This window comes from Telmatherina bonti, assembly GCF_933228915.1.
Source record: "Telmatherina bonti genome assembly, chromosome: 2".
In the NCBI taxonomy this organism is placed as follows: domain Eukaryota; kingdom Metazoa; phylum Chordata; class Actinopteri; order Atheriniformes; family Telmatherinidae; genus Telmatherina; species Telmatherina bonti.
Genome location: NC_136620.1, coordinates 11,660,239 through 11,681,075, shown reverse-complemented (window position 1 = coordinate 11,681,075; position 20,837 = coordinate 11,660,239). Strand labels below are relative to the sequence as shown.

The window sequence follows — 20,837 nt, the reverse complement described above, 5'->3', positions numbered from 1 at the left end:
CTTATCGTGGTGTAAATGACAGAAAATGTTTCATATGAGCTCTATCATCCAAACGATATATATCGTAGCTGCTACATGGGTGCTGTACCAAATGACGCGGCCAAAGGGAACCCTGATTATTACAACAGAAGTTTAAAGTTTTTTCTTGACATGAAAATGTCAGCCATGTTTTAACACATGCTAACTGTTGTGACTGTCACCTAACATGCTCCCAGCCCCTGGCACGAGCACTTCCCTGCTCTGTGTGAAACTGCAGCACCAGTTTTCAGAGCTTGAGCCTCAGCTTTGGCAGCTGACATACAAAGAACGGGTTTTGTTAGGTCCTGGCTTAAAACCAGCACTGGAATGGATTTGACGGCCATAAAAAAAAAAGAATTAAAATCTGCATTTCTTATTTGCTTGCAGGCTAAAAGCACAACTTAGCATCCATCAAGGACAAGATGTAAACTCAACACCCTGAGATGTTTAGACTTTTCCCTCAAATCCAGGCAATACATTTTTATACATGAGTAGAAATAATGGAAAATCTGCTGTAAAGTCAGCATGCAAACTATGCAGAAAGCACCGTGTTACTGGCTTTCCAACTTTTATTAGGTAAAGTAATGGGCTAATCAGATTATCTCCCTGGTGGCCAACCAGTAAGGAGAATTTGCTCTTTCTGCGTTTTACTCTGTCAACAGTTTTTATGGTGTAACTTGTCTCTAAAATAAGGAATGGGACGGCCCCCAACACCTCTGGAGGATTTTACCAAAATAAAAAGTGATATGAGAGTTCAGCTTTCACAGAGAGAGCGCAGTGCAGTTAAAAAAACCCATTTCTAAAGGATGCATGAACTGAACACTTCCTGCGGCTGTCAGAGATGTTCAACCTAGATTTTCTTTCAAAGGCAACTTTATTTTATCAGCACTGTTTTCACTTGCAATAGTCCTTTGATAGGCACTGCTTTGTCCTCACTATGCACCTTTCCACGTGAATACCAGTACTTCAAGGCAGGTTTTGTCATGGTTTTATTGTAGTTTTTAATTATTATAATGTGTATGATGTGGTTCTGTTGCTACGACTTTCTCAAGGTTTCATGTGGCATCTCTTCTGAGACCGCAGATGGAAATTAGTATCTTGCTAAATCTGTGCGTTCATATGGGAGTTTTAGTTACTGTTCAATTCTGAATAAAAGTTATTTCTGCTTTAAACTGATGAGAAACGACCATGTAAACACCTAGTTCCTAATGGTAATTTTTATTCAGAATTAAACTTAACTCCGATGTAAGTGGCTGGTTTATTCGCATTTTATTTCCGAACTATTTAATTCCTCTGTCATGTAAACCTTCATTCCGCTCTAAGTTAATTCCAGTCGTTCTGAGCGTGCTCGTTACCATGTCCTTTCCCGATGACGCGCGTTGTTTTGCCTCCCGTGTTCAGTGGTCTATCTTTCTTCTCCTTCTCAGTTGCTTTGAAAAGTGAAGTAGTATGCTCGTGTTGAGCTGCTACTTCACATTTATTATAATAATAGCGGTGAAACTGGTACTTATTATGTAGTTTTTACAAGTTACGACTGAAAAGACGAGAAGCAGGGAGCCAACTTTGTTTATTTCCGGTGTACGTCGTACACTACGTGCACCCTCTGTCCAATCAGAACCCTTCCCAACCCGCTGCTCTAAAGAGGAATTATGTGTTTAATGTAAACCTTCATTCAGAATTATTATTTTTGTGTAAAGTTGTAGGAGATTATGTTAATTCTGAATGATTTAATTCTGAATGGAAAAAACATCATGTAACCGTAGCCATTATACTTTACCTTTCTTAATATACAGAATAAATAAAAAATAATTCCAGGTCAAAGTGAAATGTGGTTTAAACCCACTACAGCGTTTCAACCCTTCATGCCGTTTCTCTTTCACCTCCCACAGTGTTTATGGATTATTATTAGTTATTATTAGTCATTATGAGTTATGGTCTCTGTTTAGGAGAACGTAGAGAACAGGAGCATACTGTTAATGTTATTTGCCCGTGTGGTGCAACTTACTGAATGTATTCATTTTAACTATCAGCTGTTTCTACGGACAATACTGTATTATTTTACTGCTTTTTGTGAGAGAAAGGACAGAAATGAGACTGACCTGTCCAAAGCCCAGAGGGTGCTGCTGCTGGCGGGACAGCAGGGGGGCAGATGGGAGGAGGGGGACGGAGGAGGGCGTGCTCTGCTGTCCTCCGAGGCTGCACCACCCTTTGGATCGGGACCAGGATTCTGAGACTGTGGTAGACGTTAAGTAAAGTTTAGTCAAACGATGGTGACCGTGAAGCAAAAATAGATGGTCTGCAAGACCTGCAACACCAAAGGTGGTGAAGTCAAACAAACCGGTAAAACTTCAAACAAGAAAGCACACCAAAGTGGAGGGAAAAAAATCAAAACAAAACCCTGTGATCAGCAAAGACAACATGAGATGCGGCATCTCAAAGTAACTTATCCACCTAAAGTTAAACCATAAACTCCACATTAACATGTTCAAGCACTCAACCATTGAGAGTCCAGTTGCTACATGACAGTAAGCTTTTTAAACAGCACTGACCTCAAAGTAATTTAATTCTTCTTAAGAGATTTCCCGGCAGTGTGAATCACAACTGTTCTTTCAGCTGACAAACAACCATAAAAATCTTTAAATCGTCATAAAACCAACACAGCATCAATAAAGCAGACCATAAAATTCCATAAAGCGGAAAAAACAAAAGATTTCTGGCACTCAAAATGGGCATCAAGACTCTGATGTGCATCAGCTTTAAACTATTATTGGTTCATAGGAGCACATGGTGAGAAGCGAGGGGTGAAACTGATCTCACATCAGTGGCTTGGGGCAAGTTTTTACTGTATGTTAAGAACCAGCAGAAAAGAAAAACAGGTTTTAGCCTAGTACCAAATGAAATGCATCCATCTTTCCCTCCACTGCAAGACAACAGACTAGCTTTACTGCCCTGGTTTAATAACACGCCCCTCCTGATCCGCTTTACTGAAATAGTAATTATTACATATTCTTTAAAAGGAAAAAAAGACATTTTTTCCTTTTACAGACCTACTACTTTGATGAAGGGAAAGCCATAAAGATAATTCACAGACAATGGCAGCATTGCCTACAATGGATGCATCTATAAGGCATCAGACCACAATGTGAGATATTCTCTGCTGGTGTCTATTGATCACCTGTTACAGCCTCTATGAGCCACTAGGGGGCAGTACGCCCCCTCTGCCTCCATATGACCTGCAAAGCAGACACCACCAAAGCACAGGTGACAGACCACGTGACAGGTGGTAAGAGGAGGCACATTTTGGCTTAAAAACAAACAAACATCTGTGTGAACTATAACAAAAGCATTTACACAAAGAGCTGACCAACAAACATCTACAGTTAAATACATAAAAAATACATCTGGCCAGATGTTATGCTGGTTTTTTTAAAAAAGTGCTTTAGAAGTGAAATGAATTTCTGCTGACCCATTCTCTGGACACGCTCCTCTGCCCCTTGAGTGTTGTTGTTGTTCTGCACTCTCATCGGTGGAACTACCATCGTCCTGATGCCACGAGGACGCCTGCCTTGTTCAGTAGGGGAGGATAGCGGTGCTACCATGGCAGCCAAGGGTGGGCAGTGGTTGTTGTTGAGATAACGGTAGGCGCTGTTGCCGCGGGGGGAAGTCGACGTGTCCGATGTGGGGGAGCCTTCCACTGTGTCACAACCACTTTCATGACTGTCATCCTCAGACATGCTGAACAGAAAGCAGGAACAAGTTATTTCTCCACAGATCACAATCTAAGGCGTGGTTCCAGTTCAAGTTGCTTTGTGCTGCTACCTGTTGGGTCTCTTGCACGGGGAGACCGAAGGGCTGGACTGAAGAGAGTTGGAGGCAAAGGAACTGGTGCTGAGACTGCTATCGGGGCTGCTGAGGGAACACACCCTCTCCATAGACACGCTGGTGTTTCTGCAAGCCTCACACACACACTCTTCTTTACACCTGCGGACAGAATATCATGGTCTCTTCGCATCAAGCTGTTCATATATATTGGTGGTAATGTAGTCATCAACTTAGGGCTGGGCGATATATATCAAATATACTCAAGATATCGTGGCTCGTCCTCTGTGCGATATAGAAAATGTCTATAATCGTCATATTTGAGTATCCTGTTGTCAAGCAGTTGTTTTTAGCTGTGGACGGGGTTTTATCCCTCCTCCTCGACTCTGCACCGCTTTGCACAGAGTTAAAGCAAGCGCACCTCGTTACGTACGTAATGTGAGCTACGTGCTGCATCATGAGAGGCAGTGTGTAGCAGCTTTTCTAGCAGAGAACTCCGGTAGCAGTAGCAGCGCGAGTTACAAAAAATGGAGGAGGAAGAATTTGTTCCGAAAAAAAAATAGTACAGGATCCATCATCTGGGGGTGGTTTGGATACCGGAGAGAGGATGTTGACCAAACAACTGTTGTATGCAAAGTATGTCGCAAAAGTGTCGCCACAAAGGGTAGTAGTACCACAAATTTATTTCATCATTTGAAAAATCACCCCCTAGACCTATTTTCATACGTTGCATTTATTACATCATGCAAAGTCACTTTATTTTGTTTTAAAATGACATGTTTCTGCCACTGCTTTAAATAAATACGGTTTTGATCAGTTTGCTTCGTTACAATTTCATCCTTTTGGCATAAATGTTTAAAATCAGCATATCTTAGTGCAGTATGAACAATTATGTTTTAATGTAGACACAAAATCATCTTACTGATGTGACTGGATGCACCAAAGCATTAATTCAAGGCTAAGGTAAGTATCGAGATATATATCGTATATCGTGACATGCCATAAAAATATCGGGATATTACTAAAAGGTCATTTCGCCCAGCCCTACATTAACAAAAAAAAAAGAAAAAAAGAAAAAGAAATGGGGTGTTATTGACAGGTTTACTTTTCTTGTTGACACTCGTTCAGACGGCAGCTCTGCGGATCCTCACCGCTGACCTCGGCATCGCTCAGATCACTGCGGATGCTGATCACGCTGGCAGACGGGCTTGGGGTATCGGTCATAAGGACTGCCACATCTCGTTGCGTTTGCCTGGAAAAGTCTGCATGTCTGCCATCGCCTGCCACAGGCTCTTTGAAGCAGCTAACTTCCCCCTCTGTGCCGTCCTCTTCCTCATCCGTGTTCTGGATTTCTGGTTGCTGGGGCTCAACCTGAGGCACCTCCCTCTGAGGCTGCGCCCGTCCTGCCACTGCCTGTCCAACAACATCGGCTATTTTGGGGGTCCGACAGGCTGACATGTGGATGTTGCTGGGATGGGACAGATTCCTTTTGGTAGAAAATGGATAGATTAATATTAAAAGCAAAAGTGTGTAGGTGAAGAGAAGAATTAGGAGTAGAATATCACCTGTTGTGACCGTGTCTGTTCCTTTTATTGGGTGGCTGGGGCCACACAACATGAGCTATGCCAATATTGATTGGCGGATGTGCAGAGATGGCTGGCATCTGATTGGTCAGGAGTGGCTGCTGCATCACTGCATTATAGTGGCTGCTATGTGAACGCACTTTCCTGTTGGAAGAGGTGAAAGATTAAAACAACGATAGCAGTATGTCATAATAGATTCTGACCTGTATTATACAATGCAAGCTAACATTCTACTGGGATGTTTATACAAAAAAATAAACGAATAAAATAAAATCCAACATCACAGACAGCACTTTTTGTTTAACATGCTTCCTGAGAAGAAAGTGGTTCCTTTATGACACACTTGATACAAAAGCCACAAAAAAACTCCAAAAGCAAGTCGTGTAAACAGGGATTTTCCCCAATTTGGATGACTCATATTATGGTGACTCACCCCCACTCACTGATCCTCAGTGGACCAGCTGTGGTGTCGTTGGTCAGGGAGGTAGGAGGTGGAGGGGGCGGGTGAGAGGGAGGAGGACCAACGGGAGTCATCTGTTGCCAGGCTGCTGGGACCAGAAGCTGCTGGCCTCGGCTAGACCAGGCCTGCTACCAGAACAGAGAAAATTCAGAGAAATATTGATTAATCCACATGATTCATATGATCTCTTATCTCACACCAGAAGCTGACATGGCAACATTTCTCACAACAAAAAGATCATGCTTGAGGGATGGTGTGCTTCATATTTCCTAATACTGTTTATATAGCTGAAGCAGGGCTGGGCGATGTGACCAAAGTCTCATATCCCGATTTAGCTCATTTTATATCCCCATAACGACATACATGACGATATATAATTGTTTGTGGGGAACTATGGCCGTATGTCGTTTTATAGGTAAATGCCTGTTGCAGCGTTTGCGTCTGGAGTTTATTATGAGCTCTTTCGCCTCCACTTGACGCGGCTTTTGCTCGTTGACTCTGTTCTTTATTCTGTATTCTTTATCCTGATTCTTGTGCAGGTGATAAAATGAGTTAGTTGTGTCGGAGTCCGTTGTTGGGACTGTGAGCTAGTCTGTTGGCGGTTCCAAGTCGGTCTTTTTATATCCAAACCGCATCCATGCAACAGAAATTTCCTCTCTTTTATGAACAAACTCATCAGTTTGGGTTGGCTGGTCATCTTCAAGTGAATTATCCTGCTCTGAAACACATCTGCTACCTTCTTCCTCCATGTTTGTTTGTATATTGCAGCGTGCGAGGCGTAAAGCGCATCTTGACGTAAAATACTGCAGTAAAGTACCTTATGGAGCCTCATATGAAACATTATCTATGGTCCAAAGGATAAATATCGTCATATCGCCCGGCCCTAAGCTGAAGCATTTTCTGCTAGTTGCTAAAATGTACCAAAACATCCGAGAAGAGCTTTATATATGACTAAATGTTGCATGCAGTAAGCTGGGAAAGCCTGATGTATTCTTTATGTAGCCGAGTTGGGTCAGGGTTTTAATCAAAGCGCGGCACTAAGCACTGTGATGGTGGATTTAATTAATTTAGATTTTAAAATATATCCGAGCGGGTTTTTGGGGTATATTTGAGCCATTATTAACATACATAAATGGGCACCTGATTATTAACACCATGTTTTGGAAACTTAATTAAAATTCTCGTGCAAAGAAGCCATGGTTTGCAGTCTAGGACCTGTGAGGAGTAGGAAGCTCTCCCTGAACAGTCCCGCTTGTTTCTAATGCGTTTGACAATTTCTTAAAGCTCTTTAACCTCCTTATGTTTTCACTTTAATGTTCAGACTGTTTTTTTCCATCTCCAAACATTGTTCCAGCCTTCCACGTGATATATGTGGCATTTACTACTGAAGTTGGAACAAACCAGAAGGTGCTGCATTGGTCTACGGTGCATCCTGTACATGAGCCACTACAATGCTACAGAGTTATGAAAGACTGAGATAAAGCTGAAAGCCGGTGATGTGATCTGACCCACACGTCATGTTGGAATCACTGCTCAGTATTCAGAGGTCAGTACATCAACATGTGGACACGTATCTCTACTGGTGCAACCTCAAGCTGATTCTGTGTCTTACCTGAGCTATTACACCTGGCCTTACAGGAAGGGGCTGTATGGGAGGGGCCTGAGTTGCCATGGGAACAGGGTATGTAGCTGGCTGATTAAGGTTACCTTCAAGAGGGGGAAAGAAAACATAAAACACTCAGTTATATATGCACCAGCATAAGCATGTGGCTAACTTTCATGGTGCAACTACACACAAATATGATTCCACTTCTTGTAAGCTTGTCCAATAAAATTCTGTCTCATTCTATAAACTGATGCTGAAAATACTGAGTGAGAAGCAATATAATGCTGGTACCTTGCATTGTGGGAGGACAAAGAAGAAGAGCAGGTGGGAACGAGTCACTGCATCCAAACTGACCATTTCCTGTTGTCAAAGTAATGCCGGGATGCAACACTGACGGAGCAGACTGGGTTATAGGCTGCGTGAGGAAATGCATGAATGCATTAGAAAGAATAGAGGCGGGATGGAAAAATAGAGAACATAAAGTGAGGATGTGGACATAATGATGGAGTGGGGGGACAAAAAGAGCCAACATATTGTTTTAGTTGACTCTACTCACTTAGAAATGTCACATATAATAGAATTAAACACAAATGTTCATACAGCGAGTTCCCATTCAGTGCACAAGTTCAGCACTAAAACATCCCATAACCAAACAAAGATATTTACAGATCTGAATATTTAAAGTTAATCTAGTGACGGTCGTATTTAATAGACCTCATCCAGTTTCTTACCTGAGTGTGGACTGGTATGTTGCTGTAGCCCAGAGGAAGGCTGGAGGAGGCGGTGGGTGCCAGGGGCGGTCTGGAGAAATTAATAGTGTTCTGATTGAGTGTGTCAAAAACAGCATTGCTGGGCCGGCTGTGGCACATGTCCATGATGTGGAAAGATGACTGTACACTGAAGGCAGAAACAAAGCAGTGAAAAGGAGATATCAGTTTAATCCATTTATTTCATTCCAGTGTGCAGTAAGCTTTAAAAAAAAAACAAAAAAACAAATAAGACAAGACAGGAGCTTACTGGTTGCTGTGGGGATAGTCCAGTAAGTGAGTCATAGTGAGGAAGGGGTGATTTAGGACGTTAGAAGGAACGGTCCTGTCCTCGGCATCAATCATCAGCATGCTCTTAAGGAGAGAAACAAACTCTCGCCTGTCTGCTTTTTCTGCCTGCATGTCATTGTTATCAGGACTCAGTACCAGGTTCACCTGATGAATTAGAAAAAAGTGAACACAGCAACAACATAAAGTAGAAGTTAGCACCACGATTAAGAGCTACAGGAACAGCTGAACATGTAAACCTACGTATTTAAAAGGCAATCTGTTAGGTTTGATACTTATTTGGCGGGAAAAGTATTGCATTTGAGAACTTTTAGGTTCTGGTTTAATTTCTGTTTGACGCAGCCGTACTTACGTGTGCGATGTCATCCAGACAGCTGAAGATGTACTTTCTAGCCTCTTTGGATTTAAGTGCCGTCTCTTTCTCGTGCTCCTCGGTTGTCTGCAGGAATCACAGGAACAGATCAGTAAAATCCAGCATCAACAAACGTGTGAGAAAGAAAATACATCATCTTTCTCAGGCTTAATGTAACATGTTAAAAAAAAAAACAACATTTGATTAGCAGCGCCTGCTAACATTTACTCTCTTAATTCCTGTTGACGCAGCAAAGGTTGTACTTATTCTTTTCACAAACTGCTTCCACATTTTATCTTTGTTTTCGTTAAATAAATAAAAAGGATTGTGTGTTAAAAGCCAGGGATGGATTTGTTTCAAAGACAAACAGAGAAAAAGGACAAAATATTCCAAATATTAGATAAAGTCAGCAAAGTCTGTGTGTCTAAATACATATCTGTTTGGCCAAAGGGCTCCAATGGAGGTTTTACCGGGAAGGTCAGGCAGAGATAAACATCAGCTTACATTCATTTAAACTTTATTTAGAGGAAGCTCAGCAGGTAGTCTAAACAGTTTCACATTTCCTTGAGCTTTCCTCAGACTGTGCTGGCTTTGTCCTGTTTAGAAAGCTTATGCAGCTGTTTCCTATTGCGAGAGAACTGCCACTTCATATTCTTCCCCCCACATCACGCTTTTTAATCCAATTTCTAATAAATATCTGCTGTTATTCCAAATCCAATCCCACCATCCTTGTTTATCCACGTCCCACTATCTACAGCACAGTGATCAATGACTGTTAACGAAGCGTTTTTACCAGAGAGATGTGCACTTTGCTGAGCAGGTCAGTGTGTTTGCATATCATGTAGTGCTTGGGATACATTTGAGTGATATGAAAGCAGGTACTTTTAGTCTCCAGGTGGCGTAGGGAGAGTCCGATTCTTTGGTGAAGAAACGTGAGGTCTTGGTCCCTTTGTTGAGCAACTGCTCTGGAGGCAGCCCCTGGGTCTGGGAGATGTACCGGATCTGAGCAGAGTGAGGCAGAGGAGACAGGAGGAGAAATAAAAAAAAAAGGAAATTTCAGATAATCAACCTGAATTTGATCTGTTTTATTTAACTGCTGAATTTGTTTCAATGAGCTGACATATTCTGGAAGTGCAAGCCTGCATATGTCCACAATGCATTAGCTGCAACATCCTTTAGCACCGCAGCAGAGAATTAGAGTTTTATCAATAAATCATAGATTATAAGCAAATTAGAAGCATTTTGCTGAATTCATTTCATGATAGTGACATGTGAGCTTGTGCGTTTGAAGCTCCTCTCAGTTGTTCGTATCTAATCAGGCCAACAACTGACCCATTAAAGCCTCCAGCTGGTTGATTGGCACATCTCTAGATAAAGCCCTCAGACGTCAGTCTAAACTGATCTGCAAAACACTTTCAGTGATTCATAGCCTTAAGGAAGATGACTCAAGCAAGCTCCACACAGAATGATAAAAATGTGGTTCGCACAGCTAAATGAAAAGGATACGTAATGAAGAAATGGACATTAAAATTACTAATTGTTTCACTTATGTGGAAAAATGCAATCCAAACAATAGAGCTGATAAATGCATATTGTTAATCTTGTGACTACTTGTTCAGTAAATCTTCATCAGAAAGAGTCATCATGTTTACTTTTTCTCCTCACATAAACAGGTCAAAAGCTAACGACACAGATAGTCAGCAAAGCTGCACAAAACACTTAAAGTACGACAAAAGAATCGTAGAAAGTCAAAGGAGGAAAACTTGTATCTGATTCCACACTGGCCTGTTCATGATTCAGACTGGACAGTCACATTTATACAACATTTCCTTTGATTTTTGGTTTGTTTGTCTCTCTGAATATATAAGCCTTAGTTTTTGAGGTAGAATTCAGTAAATGAAATAATTTTTCCCCATTTCAACATCACAAAAAGTACAGCTCCAACGTGACAAATTGGACACAATCACTACAGTTTAAAAAAAAAAAAAACTGATGCACAGAAAACATGTTTAGTTCAAAGCATAAAAGGAATAAAAATAAAAATTAGAACTAAGAAAAGTCATGCACCACCAATGTAAACTATTTAAGCCAGTAAAGCCTGGAATTATCTCTTCATTTTAGTTAAATCATCATGCATGGTTAGTAACTCAGGCTTTGTGGGGGTTTTTTCAGCTTTGAAGGCTAAAAATGTGTGTAAACTATAACTTTGAGAAAAAAAATCCGAAGTAAAACATTCAGGATGGATCTAACGAGCTACACTTTCACCACCAGGAGTAACAATATGTTGATATGAATGTGTTCTATCATTAATTGTTGGACCAACGGGATGCAATGATGCAATCGACACGCTACTCTGCAACATTTAAATGGCACTGAAGGTCTGGTTTCTGTCAAAATGACATAGAAAATGTGGAAAATAGATCCGTTCTGACAGACTCCTGATGTAAAACAGTAAATTTCACATAAATTACTGGACTTTGAATCTCTCTGGTGTGATCAGCTTGTTAAAAATACCACAACACTCCCATACTTCCACTGCAAATCAAACTATCACAGCGATAAGTTTCACAAGTTGGGGTGTGTGTGTGTGTGTGTGTGTGTGTGTGTGTGTGTGTGTGTGTGTGTGTGTGTGTGTGTGTGTGTGCATGAGCACGAGCACACATGCACGTGTCTATGGCCTAGAACAAACACACTGACTGGCTAGAGGACACTGGACTGAGAACCTGCTGATGGTGCACTGAACGTGTGGGCATATGCAAGCATGTGTGTGTGTGTGTGTGTGTGTGTGTGTGTGTGTGTGCGCGCGCGCGCGTGCGCGCGCATGACTGTGCACATGTCTACCATCAGGCTTATGTTTATAAATACATTTTGCTGTGTAGAGTGGAACTGGAGTGAGCCTTGGCATAGAACCACATGCTTTTGGGGGCTCAATGTGCACGCGTGGGTGTGCAAGTGTGTGTCCTGGCATGGCCCTGTGATACAACAGTTGTCAGAGCTCAGCGAAGCCGCTATCTGTGACTGACGCCTGTTAAAACGGCGAGCTGCTGCTAGAGGAACAGAGCCGCCGCCGCACAACAACAACGACATAAATGGATAAATAAATAAGCACATAGATGGATACCTGCAAGCAGCTATTGCAGTAAAGTTGCTTTAAAACATTTGTTTTCTACAAAACGGGAGCGTGTCAAGTTTAAATCCAGACAAAAATTCAACTTTCCCTCAAATTCTGGGTGGTTACATTTGTCGTGTTTTTACACTTTTCTACACTCTGTCATTAAAAAATGATGAGCCTGATTCTGGTCAAACACAAGCTAATCCTGCACTAGTCTGTGAATGTGGTGTGAGCCTTTTCCCATGCTCCCTCTCCCTTGCCTGGGGACTCCACTTAGAAGTCCCAGTTGTTTAGTTCAGACTATACAGCCCTGGGGGAAGATAATCACACATTGCCAAAAACAATTTCCTGATTCGCTCAGCCCAGATAAGTATTAGGTGGATATTATGTTGGATTTTCTGGATTTCAGTTGTACGAAATGAGAGTAAAATGTGGAACAACAACAAAACGAAGTGGTACATCTTTAATGTAGAATCTTTGGCTTCTCCTTCTCCTTTGGCCCAAATAGTGTTTGGAGCTACAAATTCAATTCCCCCTGTTTTCCCATTCTACACTAAGACCTCAAATAAAATCCCAGGTCACAAAAGTTAAGGGGCTGTGCAAAAACAAAATAAAAACATAAAATAATGCTTACAAAGCAGATAGAAAATTTGCCAGATGTTGAAAGTTAAACAATTGTTGTAGAATATATTGGCTCATCTGGAATCTGCTGTAAACTACATGTCTGATAAAAAAAAAAAAAAAAAAGGGCAGAAAAAGCCAACAGAGACTGGAAAAATAGTAACTATAAAACCAGCCGGAGGAAAATGTTGAAACTAATAAGATTAATTGGTAACAGGTCAGTAAGATGATTGTGTATAAAAAGAAAAAAAAACAAAACAACTCCTCTAAAGCCTTTTACAAGCAAGGATGGGCAGAGGTTCAACATTCTGCCAAAAATGGTCTGAAATTTAAGCATTCCATCATCTTCAACACATTATATCATCAAGAGATCCAGAATATCTGGAAAAATCTTTGTCAATGTGGGACATTGCTGAAAATAATTGTGGGATGCTATGGTTCCTCAGGTCTTCAGGTTACATCATTAAAAACAGGTATGCGTCTGTCATAGAGATGACTACTGGAATGTGTCTAGAAATCAGTGTCTGTAAAAAAAATTTCCAGTGACATCTACCAGTGTACGTCGGTTTGAGCTCTATCATGCGGAGAAAAAGCCATATGTGAAAATGATCCAGAAATGCAGCTGTTTCACTGGGCAGAAGCTAATTTCAAGCTAAGATTTCAGTACAGACATACTGAAAGTTAAAATTCTTGGAATCACTTATAAAAAAAATGTTTACACCGTGCCATACATACGGAAGAGAAGAAGGACCATGTGGCATGTTTTCAGTGTTCAGTTCAAAGCAAAGATTCTTCATTAAGGCTTCTTGTTCTCCTCCTCAAAAAGTGTGTGTGTGTGTGAGATACAGTGGCTTGTAATTCTCATCTATGTGCTGGAATTGTTACCTGGTCATACTCCAGCGCTCCAGGGTAGAGGGGCCAGCCCAAAAACAGCTCGGCTATCACACAGCCCAGCGACCACATGTCGATGGCCTCACAAAATGGCAGGCCCAAAATAATCTCTGGAGCCCTGCAGAGAGAAAAGACAAGCAGAAAGGTGATCACCAACATGTGGGAGACGAGAACAAATATATGGATTCCAAGGAGCTATAAAGGCTGGGATCTCTGCAGCTTTTGTCAAAAGAACAAGCTTTAAAAAAGAAAAGCTGAACAGAATGCTTGTAGACACGCACATTGTTGAACTAAATATATTGGAATAATGAAAACATAGAAAATGCATTATGTCTGACTTTGTGTAAGACAAACTGAAGCGAGGTGGATCATTTCTTGCTACATAAACTTAAAGTTGATTCCTAAGAAAACAAAGCGCGTGAGAAAACTTCCTTTCATAAATGACTGGATCAACTTTATTGTAAAGTGGTGACAAACATCAGAGGCAGAGTAGATTCACGCATGAGGACCATATATCCCGTCTTATTGGTGGCTGAACAGAAACTAAAGTACTGAAAAGATGGTCCTGACTGATCTCAGTAGGTGTCTAATGAACGATAACTAGAATAAATAGATATAAATAGAAAGGGTGAAGGGGGTAGCTCCCCACCAAGAAGGTCAAGTTAATTTAATCCTTTCTCTCCTGCATGCAACACGAACAGGTAACACAAACTCATCCAGTTTACAAGGAGCCTGTCTTTTAATACAGATGTCTCACTGTGGCAGCGGAAGTCATTCATTGTAAAGTCATAATTTAAACATATATTTTAAATTACTTTCATTCAAATACATCTGGTGAGTAAAACATTTACACAGCATGGTTACATGACCTCTGAGAAAATGTAAGTAACTGTGGTCATATCAACAAGATATTCTGGATTTTGCCAACTTTGCAACGCAAACAGGACCATTAGTTTAGCAGGAGAAGGGTGAGCTAATGATGAAAACAAAGAGGCCATTAGACTTGTATACAGCAGCTGAGCAACAGTGCTACAAATAGCAACGACTGCTGCGACAGCCACAGGGGGAAATGACTGTTGCCAAGCAACAACTGGAGGAAAGGCCGTAATGCTACAGTATTATAAGGTGACAAACGGTTGCCATCAGTCATCACTCAGTGGGGCTCAGTGTATTTTCTGTATCCAAGTAGACAGAGATGTCAAGTCCACCTGGTTTACACAGCTCATTCTTCTGGCCTTCTCGGCCTGAAGGAAATTACCCTTCAACATTTCTTGTTGCTCTTTCAAGAGGAAGAAGTTCAGTTATGCAACACCACCAAAAAATAAATAAAAAAATAAAGAGCCCTGGGGAAGACAGCCTCAGACATGCAAAGAGGAACATTCAACACATTAACTGTCCTTTCCTGGGATCAAGGCTGTTTTAATTGGTTAATTTGTCCGACGAATAAATAAAACAAAATACGATTAAGAATTTTCAAATAAACCTCCATTTAAAAAACCTTTCAACACTTAAATGATAAAATAATAATTTACCTTTAGATAAAAAAAAAAAAAAAAGCAAAAATCCTGGTGGATGCATCCTATAGTATCAACACACACATTAGTTGGGGCTAAATGAGCCAACTGCTCAAGTTTACCAAAAGGAAGAGAAAAAATATTAAAACATGCTGCTTGAAGTAGAGAAAGCAGATCTAGTTTTAAATATGTAAGTCTAGGCTCATATGTTCTGGTCTGCTGCGGGTGATTTTCCCCACAGACCACACAAACATAGTGCTGCCGAACATTGAAGGCCTAAAGAAAAACACACAAACAAATACCGAAACATGACTCAAGAGGAAATGGGATTTAAAATAAATTAATAAGCCTCAAGAAGAGTGTGCATTTGTGTTGTTTCACTTGATTTTACTACTAATATAGCTACACCATAGTCATAAAACCCACAGCCCCAATTTTCCAGAGCTGTATCAGCTCATCGCATAGCATCATCTACACCAGCATGTGTACACCCCCACAGGTGTTGAGCAGGCAGACCAGTTTCCAGAACTAACTGGTCTCACCGTAGAGCACCAGCTTTCACAAGAACAAACGGTGCATAGTGTCTGGCAACACACTCCTCCCATGTGAGTAGGAAACACAAATAACCTTGTGTGTCCATGCTTCAGACATGTCTTTCAGGTTTATGTAAATCTAAACGATACTGAACATGATGCGATGGAGATTGGCTCAGGACATGTGGGTCCAGCATAGGGATGCACCGATCCCATACAGATATCGGACATTTAAATATCTGCAGATACCAATATTTGCCGATACCAAACCTGTTTATGTGAACAATATTGTAACTATGGTTATTATTGCTGTAATAACTATGTAAGATTTCATTAGGTATTAATAAATTATCCATCCTTTCTGAAGTTACCTCACCAATACAGATATTACAAACAACAAACAACATTACAGATCTAATAATTTCAGCAAGTTTTTTGATTTGGCACATTTTACCTGAATACAACTATAAATGTGTGGTTTTGAAACAAAGATCTAGCTTTTAGTTTAACAAAAAAATGTCAAATGCCTTAAAGGAGTGCTATTATGGTATTTCAAGTTTTCTGAGCTTTCTACGGTGTTACTCCTCATCAGACATGTGAACGGCACTGTTTTTTATCACCTAAACGCATGTTTGAGTTTGAGTTTGAGTTCCAGCACTCTCTCCGTTCGGTTTCCATGGCGACGAAAAACGCTCGTTTTAGAGAGTTTTTTCTACTTGGAAATCCTTGTGACGTCCCCGGGGATTCTACTGGTTAACAAGGGCATGTACAAATACATCAGGCAGGTGGAAAACAGTGGATAAAGTTATTTCCAACGATGGCAGGTGAGTTTACCAAAGACAGACATCCTGCTGCATTCGTTGCTGTGGGTTGCTGTTTTCCACTTCGTTTTCAGGGTCTGATTCAGGTTCCAACATGTAGGGCTGTATGCTATGTGTTGACATTGTATTTTGTTTTTTTTATTGAGTTCATATTAGCCTAATCCTTCTGTTTATGAGATGTTACAATGACGGTGAAAGCAGGTGCGGTGCGCGCTCCCGATGTAGTGCAGTGGCGGGAGGCAGGGCTTAATGCGGAAGAGTCTCAATCCACTCGTTTTGCCCACAGGCTGATCTGACAGCCTACGGAGAGGGTCGGTCTGAAGTAAATAAAGCCACTTGTGACAATAACTCGATCAATCCCAGCTCTTCTGGTCTAAGAAATAAAAATAAATTAGCCTGAAATGCACATAATAGTTCCACTTTAAATGTTAAAATCTATTCCTTTTAAAACATGTCTGAAGCATTTCATCAAACACATCTGCGCTAGCTTGACTAGCGTGGTATCGGTTGTGGTATCCGTACACTTTTATTAATACCAAGTGCAAGTACATACGCTTGGTATTGAGTCGATACGAGGTGTGGGAAAATCCAATTAGACAATTTTAAAATAATTTCTTTTTGGTTAAAAAAAATAATTTTCCAACTTAAAAAATAATCCATTATGAAATGTGTCATTTTTATTGATCTTTTTACTTGTCTTCTTGGGCATTATAGCAGCAGAATGATGATCTGGCTATTGTGTTTTTTCCTAACTGAAATCAAGAAAAATGAAGAGCAAAAAAAAAAGTTGTCTTTTTTTTTTTTTGTAAATTAAAACCAACAATATCGAAGAATTCAGAGAATTGCAATTTAAATCGAATCGGCACCCAAAAAAATCGGAATCAAATCGAGGCAAAAGCATATCGTCACAGCCCTCGTTGATACGGATATCGGTATCGGTGCATCCCTAGCCCAGAAGAAAGCAGATGCGTGACTATCAAATATCAAACAAGTCCAGCAGCATTACTTAAGTTTAATCTGTGAGACTGCAGCAAGAAAAGCAATGCTAACAAAAAGGAAACATCATCTGAGAGATGCAAGTGAGGCTTAGCTTGTTCAAAATGTTACCAGTGTGCTGATTTCTAGTTTTACACATGGAGTCAAACAAATATAACAAACCACTGGCTCAGATATACATTTCCCTTATTTAACCAGGAAAGTCCCTAAGAGATTGAAAACCTCTTTTTCCAGGGAGTCCTCGCCAAGAGGCAGCAAAAAGTATCAGTTACAGTAAAGTTACAAATACTTACAAATTAAGCAAGCCTCAATAAGAAATATCTGCACTGGTAACTGCTTTAAAAAAAGACTCAGCAAATAAAAGGATTATTTACATGAATGTGGGGAGGAAAAAAAACTTCTCATGGCAGGAAATAATTCCAGTTTCACTGCAAATACAAACATTTTCAATTTAAGCTTCTGCTTCTTATGAACATGTTACTAAAGAAAAACGATGACAAGTCCAAAAGTAATAATGGTATATTCCATCATAAAACACATTTTATACCCACTTAAACTAGGTAATACCTTTAACTGAATAAAACATTCAGTTTTGCTGGACAGAATTTAGAAAAAAGAAGGGACATTACAGGTGTGCAAATTTTTTTTAATACGTCATGATTTCATTGTGGTGACTGCTGCACATCTGCTGTGAAAGAACATAAATCTGTTCAAAATCATAGCAAAAAATCTATAATCTGTGATTGTCCAACCTCAGCAGCTAATTAATAACCGGGTGCAACAGTATAAGCAAGCCACAGTACACCCACAGTTTCAGTTTGGTATTTTGTGCATAATGTTTTATTTTTTTATCTCAAAATTATATATTTTTTTTTTTTACTTGTGAGCAAAAACAGAACTTCACAGTAGGAACAAATTATATCCCTGTACTAAATAGATTGAACACTTTCTGTGATAAACAATATAACACAGATGAAATTATATAAATACTATATGAATGAAGAATAAATGTAAGAATGAAGGGGGAGTCCCATTGCCAAAAGGATCCTTTTGGCAGAGTCAATGTGTTCAGCACAATACAGCAGCCAGACATATGGTCAAAGAAGAAAAGTGTTATTATTCAGTTTGTCCAGCAACATGACAGCAGGATGATGGTCTGGCTGCTGTATGTATATTATATTATATATTTTTTATATATATATATATATATATATATATATATATATATATATATATATATATATATATATATATATATATATATATATATATATATATATATATATATATATAACGAACACGTCTCAAAGCTAGTTTTTACTTGACAGCAAAACCAAAACTATCCAACAAAAGATTTGAACGAAGCCGATGCATCTTTCTCCAAGTTCCACTAGAGTTATTTTCACATATCTGTGTGTGTTTAGGTGTTGGCCCAATGAGAGGAATGAGTGACAGCAGTGATTGGACACTGACTTGCAGGGGTGGGATTTAGGCCTAGGCAACATGACCAATCTCCTTCCATCTGCAGGAACTATGTCCATATGACGTGTCAGGGGTAAATGCCTGTTGCAGCGTTTACATATAGAGTTTATTATTATGAGCGTTTTTGCCACCACTTGACGCTGCTTAAGTGGCTTTTGCTTGTTGAATCTATTCTTTATTTTGTATTCTTTATCCTGATTCTTGCACAGGAGATAAAATGAGTTAGTTGTGTCGGAGTCCGTTGTTGGGACTGTGAGTTAGTCTGTTGCTGGTTCCACATCAGTCTCTTCATATCCAAACCGCATCCATGCGACAGAAGTTTCCCCTCTTTTATGAACAAGCTCATTGGTTTGGGTTGGCTGGTCATCAGTGAATTATCCTGCTCTGAAGCACGTCTGCTACCGTCTTTCTCCATGTTTGGTCATATATTGCAAGGCGTAAAGCGCATCTTGACGTAAAATACTGCAGTAAAGCACCTTATCGTGGTGTAAATGATAGAGCATCATATGAAACTATAGACATTTTCTATCGTCTAAACAATATATATCGTCACATTGCCCAGCCTGAGTGGGATTTTGCCTGCACGGAAAAGCACACACACTCAGTGGCCTGTAAAGTGGTAAATGAAGTACTAGCACAAAATCTACTACAAAAATAAAACCCTGTGAGATGGAAGAACTGTCCCATGCATGGAGGACAGATGGAGCAGGTGTTTTACTGAGACCCATTGCATCCATAATAATTTAATTTATCAATAATAATAATAGTAATAATAATAATAATAATAATAATGATAATAATAATAATAATAATAATAATAATAAAAACCTAACAGAAAGCAGATACCTGGACAAACCTTTGGATTTTCTAAGTTTATGTGAAAGCACAAGCTAGTTAAGATGCATGCACAGTGCAAGATTTGCTTTGCAAAGACTTAACAGGTCAGTAATCATCTAGTAAGATGGACCGTGTCAAGACTTTTCAACCTGACCTCATGTCTACAACTTTAAACACCACATTTAGCTTTGACTTATTAGCCAAAACTCAACCAGATGCTTCCAATTTTGCCAAACAACTCTGAGGGAGCTTTCTGAACCAATGACCTACTAACTCACAGCTAAAGCAGTGGTAACATATGAGCAAATCTAGTCAAAGTCCAAAAGGTCAGTGTAAAGGCTACTAAACAATTGACTCATATCATATAGTACATCAGTATTGAGATGTCACACAGACCAGTACTGACAAGATTAAGCTTCTCTAAACTAATTATCTGATCAGTTTTAGCAGTATGGCAACGTAGTAATTCAAGGAAACATCTAAGATTGTCAGGACACTTTATCTGGGACTTCATGGCTGCCATACTGTGACAAAACCCTGAAGCTGAGAAGAGGTTCAACTATTTAAGTTGACAAGGACAAGAATAAACTTTCAAGAAATAGGGAGTCTAGCAACACGTTAGAATAAACAAACTTCTTCCACAGTTTTGCTTTCTGTAAGAATGAAACTAATTGTTTTCTCCTTATTTATGATCCTGTAGACAAATTGGTTAGGAAAGATAAAAAAAAAAAAGATGAATAAGGTGCTGAAACATTTAGATGCCAAGATTCCTTTTACATGGCTTTCTGATCAAATGTTCATACTTTCATTCAATGAGACAGGGTGCAAAATGAAAGCAACACTTCTGTATCAAAGATATCACACCTAGATGAAGGAAACGCAACACAGCCTTCCCAAATCTGCAAGCTAGCTTCGACGATGGCCGTCTTCTCTTCCATCTGATCTGCTGAGCTGAATTATTCACAAAGTCCGTTTTCACTGTGGGTTGTTCTACGTCACCAGCCCCCGCAGGATGGAACAGCCACCTCACCAGGCCTTGCTGTGTCATGCTACCATGGCAACAACACATTAGTGCATGACAAGCAGTGAAAAGCTTCTGCCCTGGCTTTATTGCCTACAGTGTAACACTAAAAAACA

At 40.0% G+C, this 20,837-nt stretch overlaps 1 protein-coding gene across 2 annotated transcripts in view; it reads right to left on the bottom strand.

Moving 5' to 3' along the window:
* The window catches only part of LOC306764343 (homeodomain-interacting protein kinase 3-like), a 35,712-nt gene that overhangs the window by 5,153 nt on the left and 9,722 nt on the right, over positions 1–20,837 (bottom strand). Inside the window, exons 5-17 of one of the 2 annotated variants that reach the window (XM_079251476.1) lie at positions 13,512–13,635; positions 9,776–9,895; positions 8,894–8,980; positions 8,504–8,688; positions 8,218–8,383; positions 7,778–7,901; positions 7,493–7,587; positions 5,854–6,008; positions 5,403–5,564; positions 4,943–5,323; positions 3,838–3,999; positions 3,485–3,753; positions 2,118–2,251 (exon numbers count right to left, since the gene is read on the bottom strand). In XM_079251476.1, the coding sequence (XP_079107602.1) occupies positions 2,118–2,251; positions 3,485–3,753; positions 3,838–3,999; positions 4,943–5,323; positions 5,403–5,564; positions 5,854–6,008; positions 7,493–7,587; positions 7,778–7,901; positions 8,218–8,383; positions 8,504–8,688; positions 8,894–8,980; positions 9,776–9,895; positions 13,512–13,635 (2,164 nt within the window). The remainder of the gene's footprint in view (positions 1–2,117; positions 2,252–3,484; positions 3,754–3,837; positions 4,000–4,942; positions 5,324–5,402; positions 5,565–5,853; positions 6,009–7,492; positions 7,588–7,777; positions 7,902–8,217; positions 8,384–8,503; positions 8,689–8,893; positions 8,981–9,775; positions 9,896–13,511; positions 13,636–20,837) is intronic. The other variant, XM_079251477.1, reaches the window with a different exon arrangement.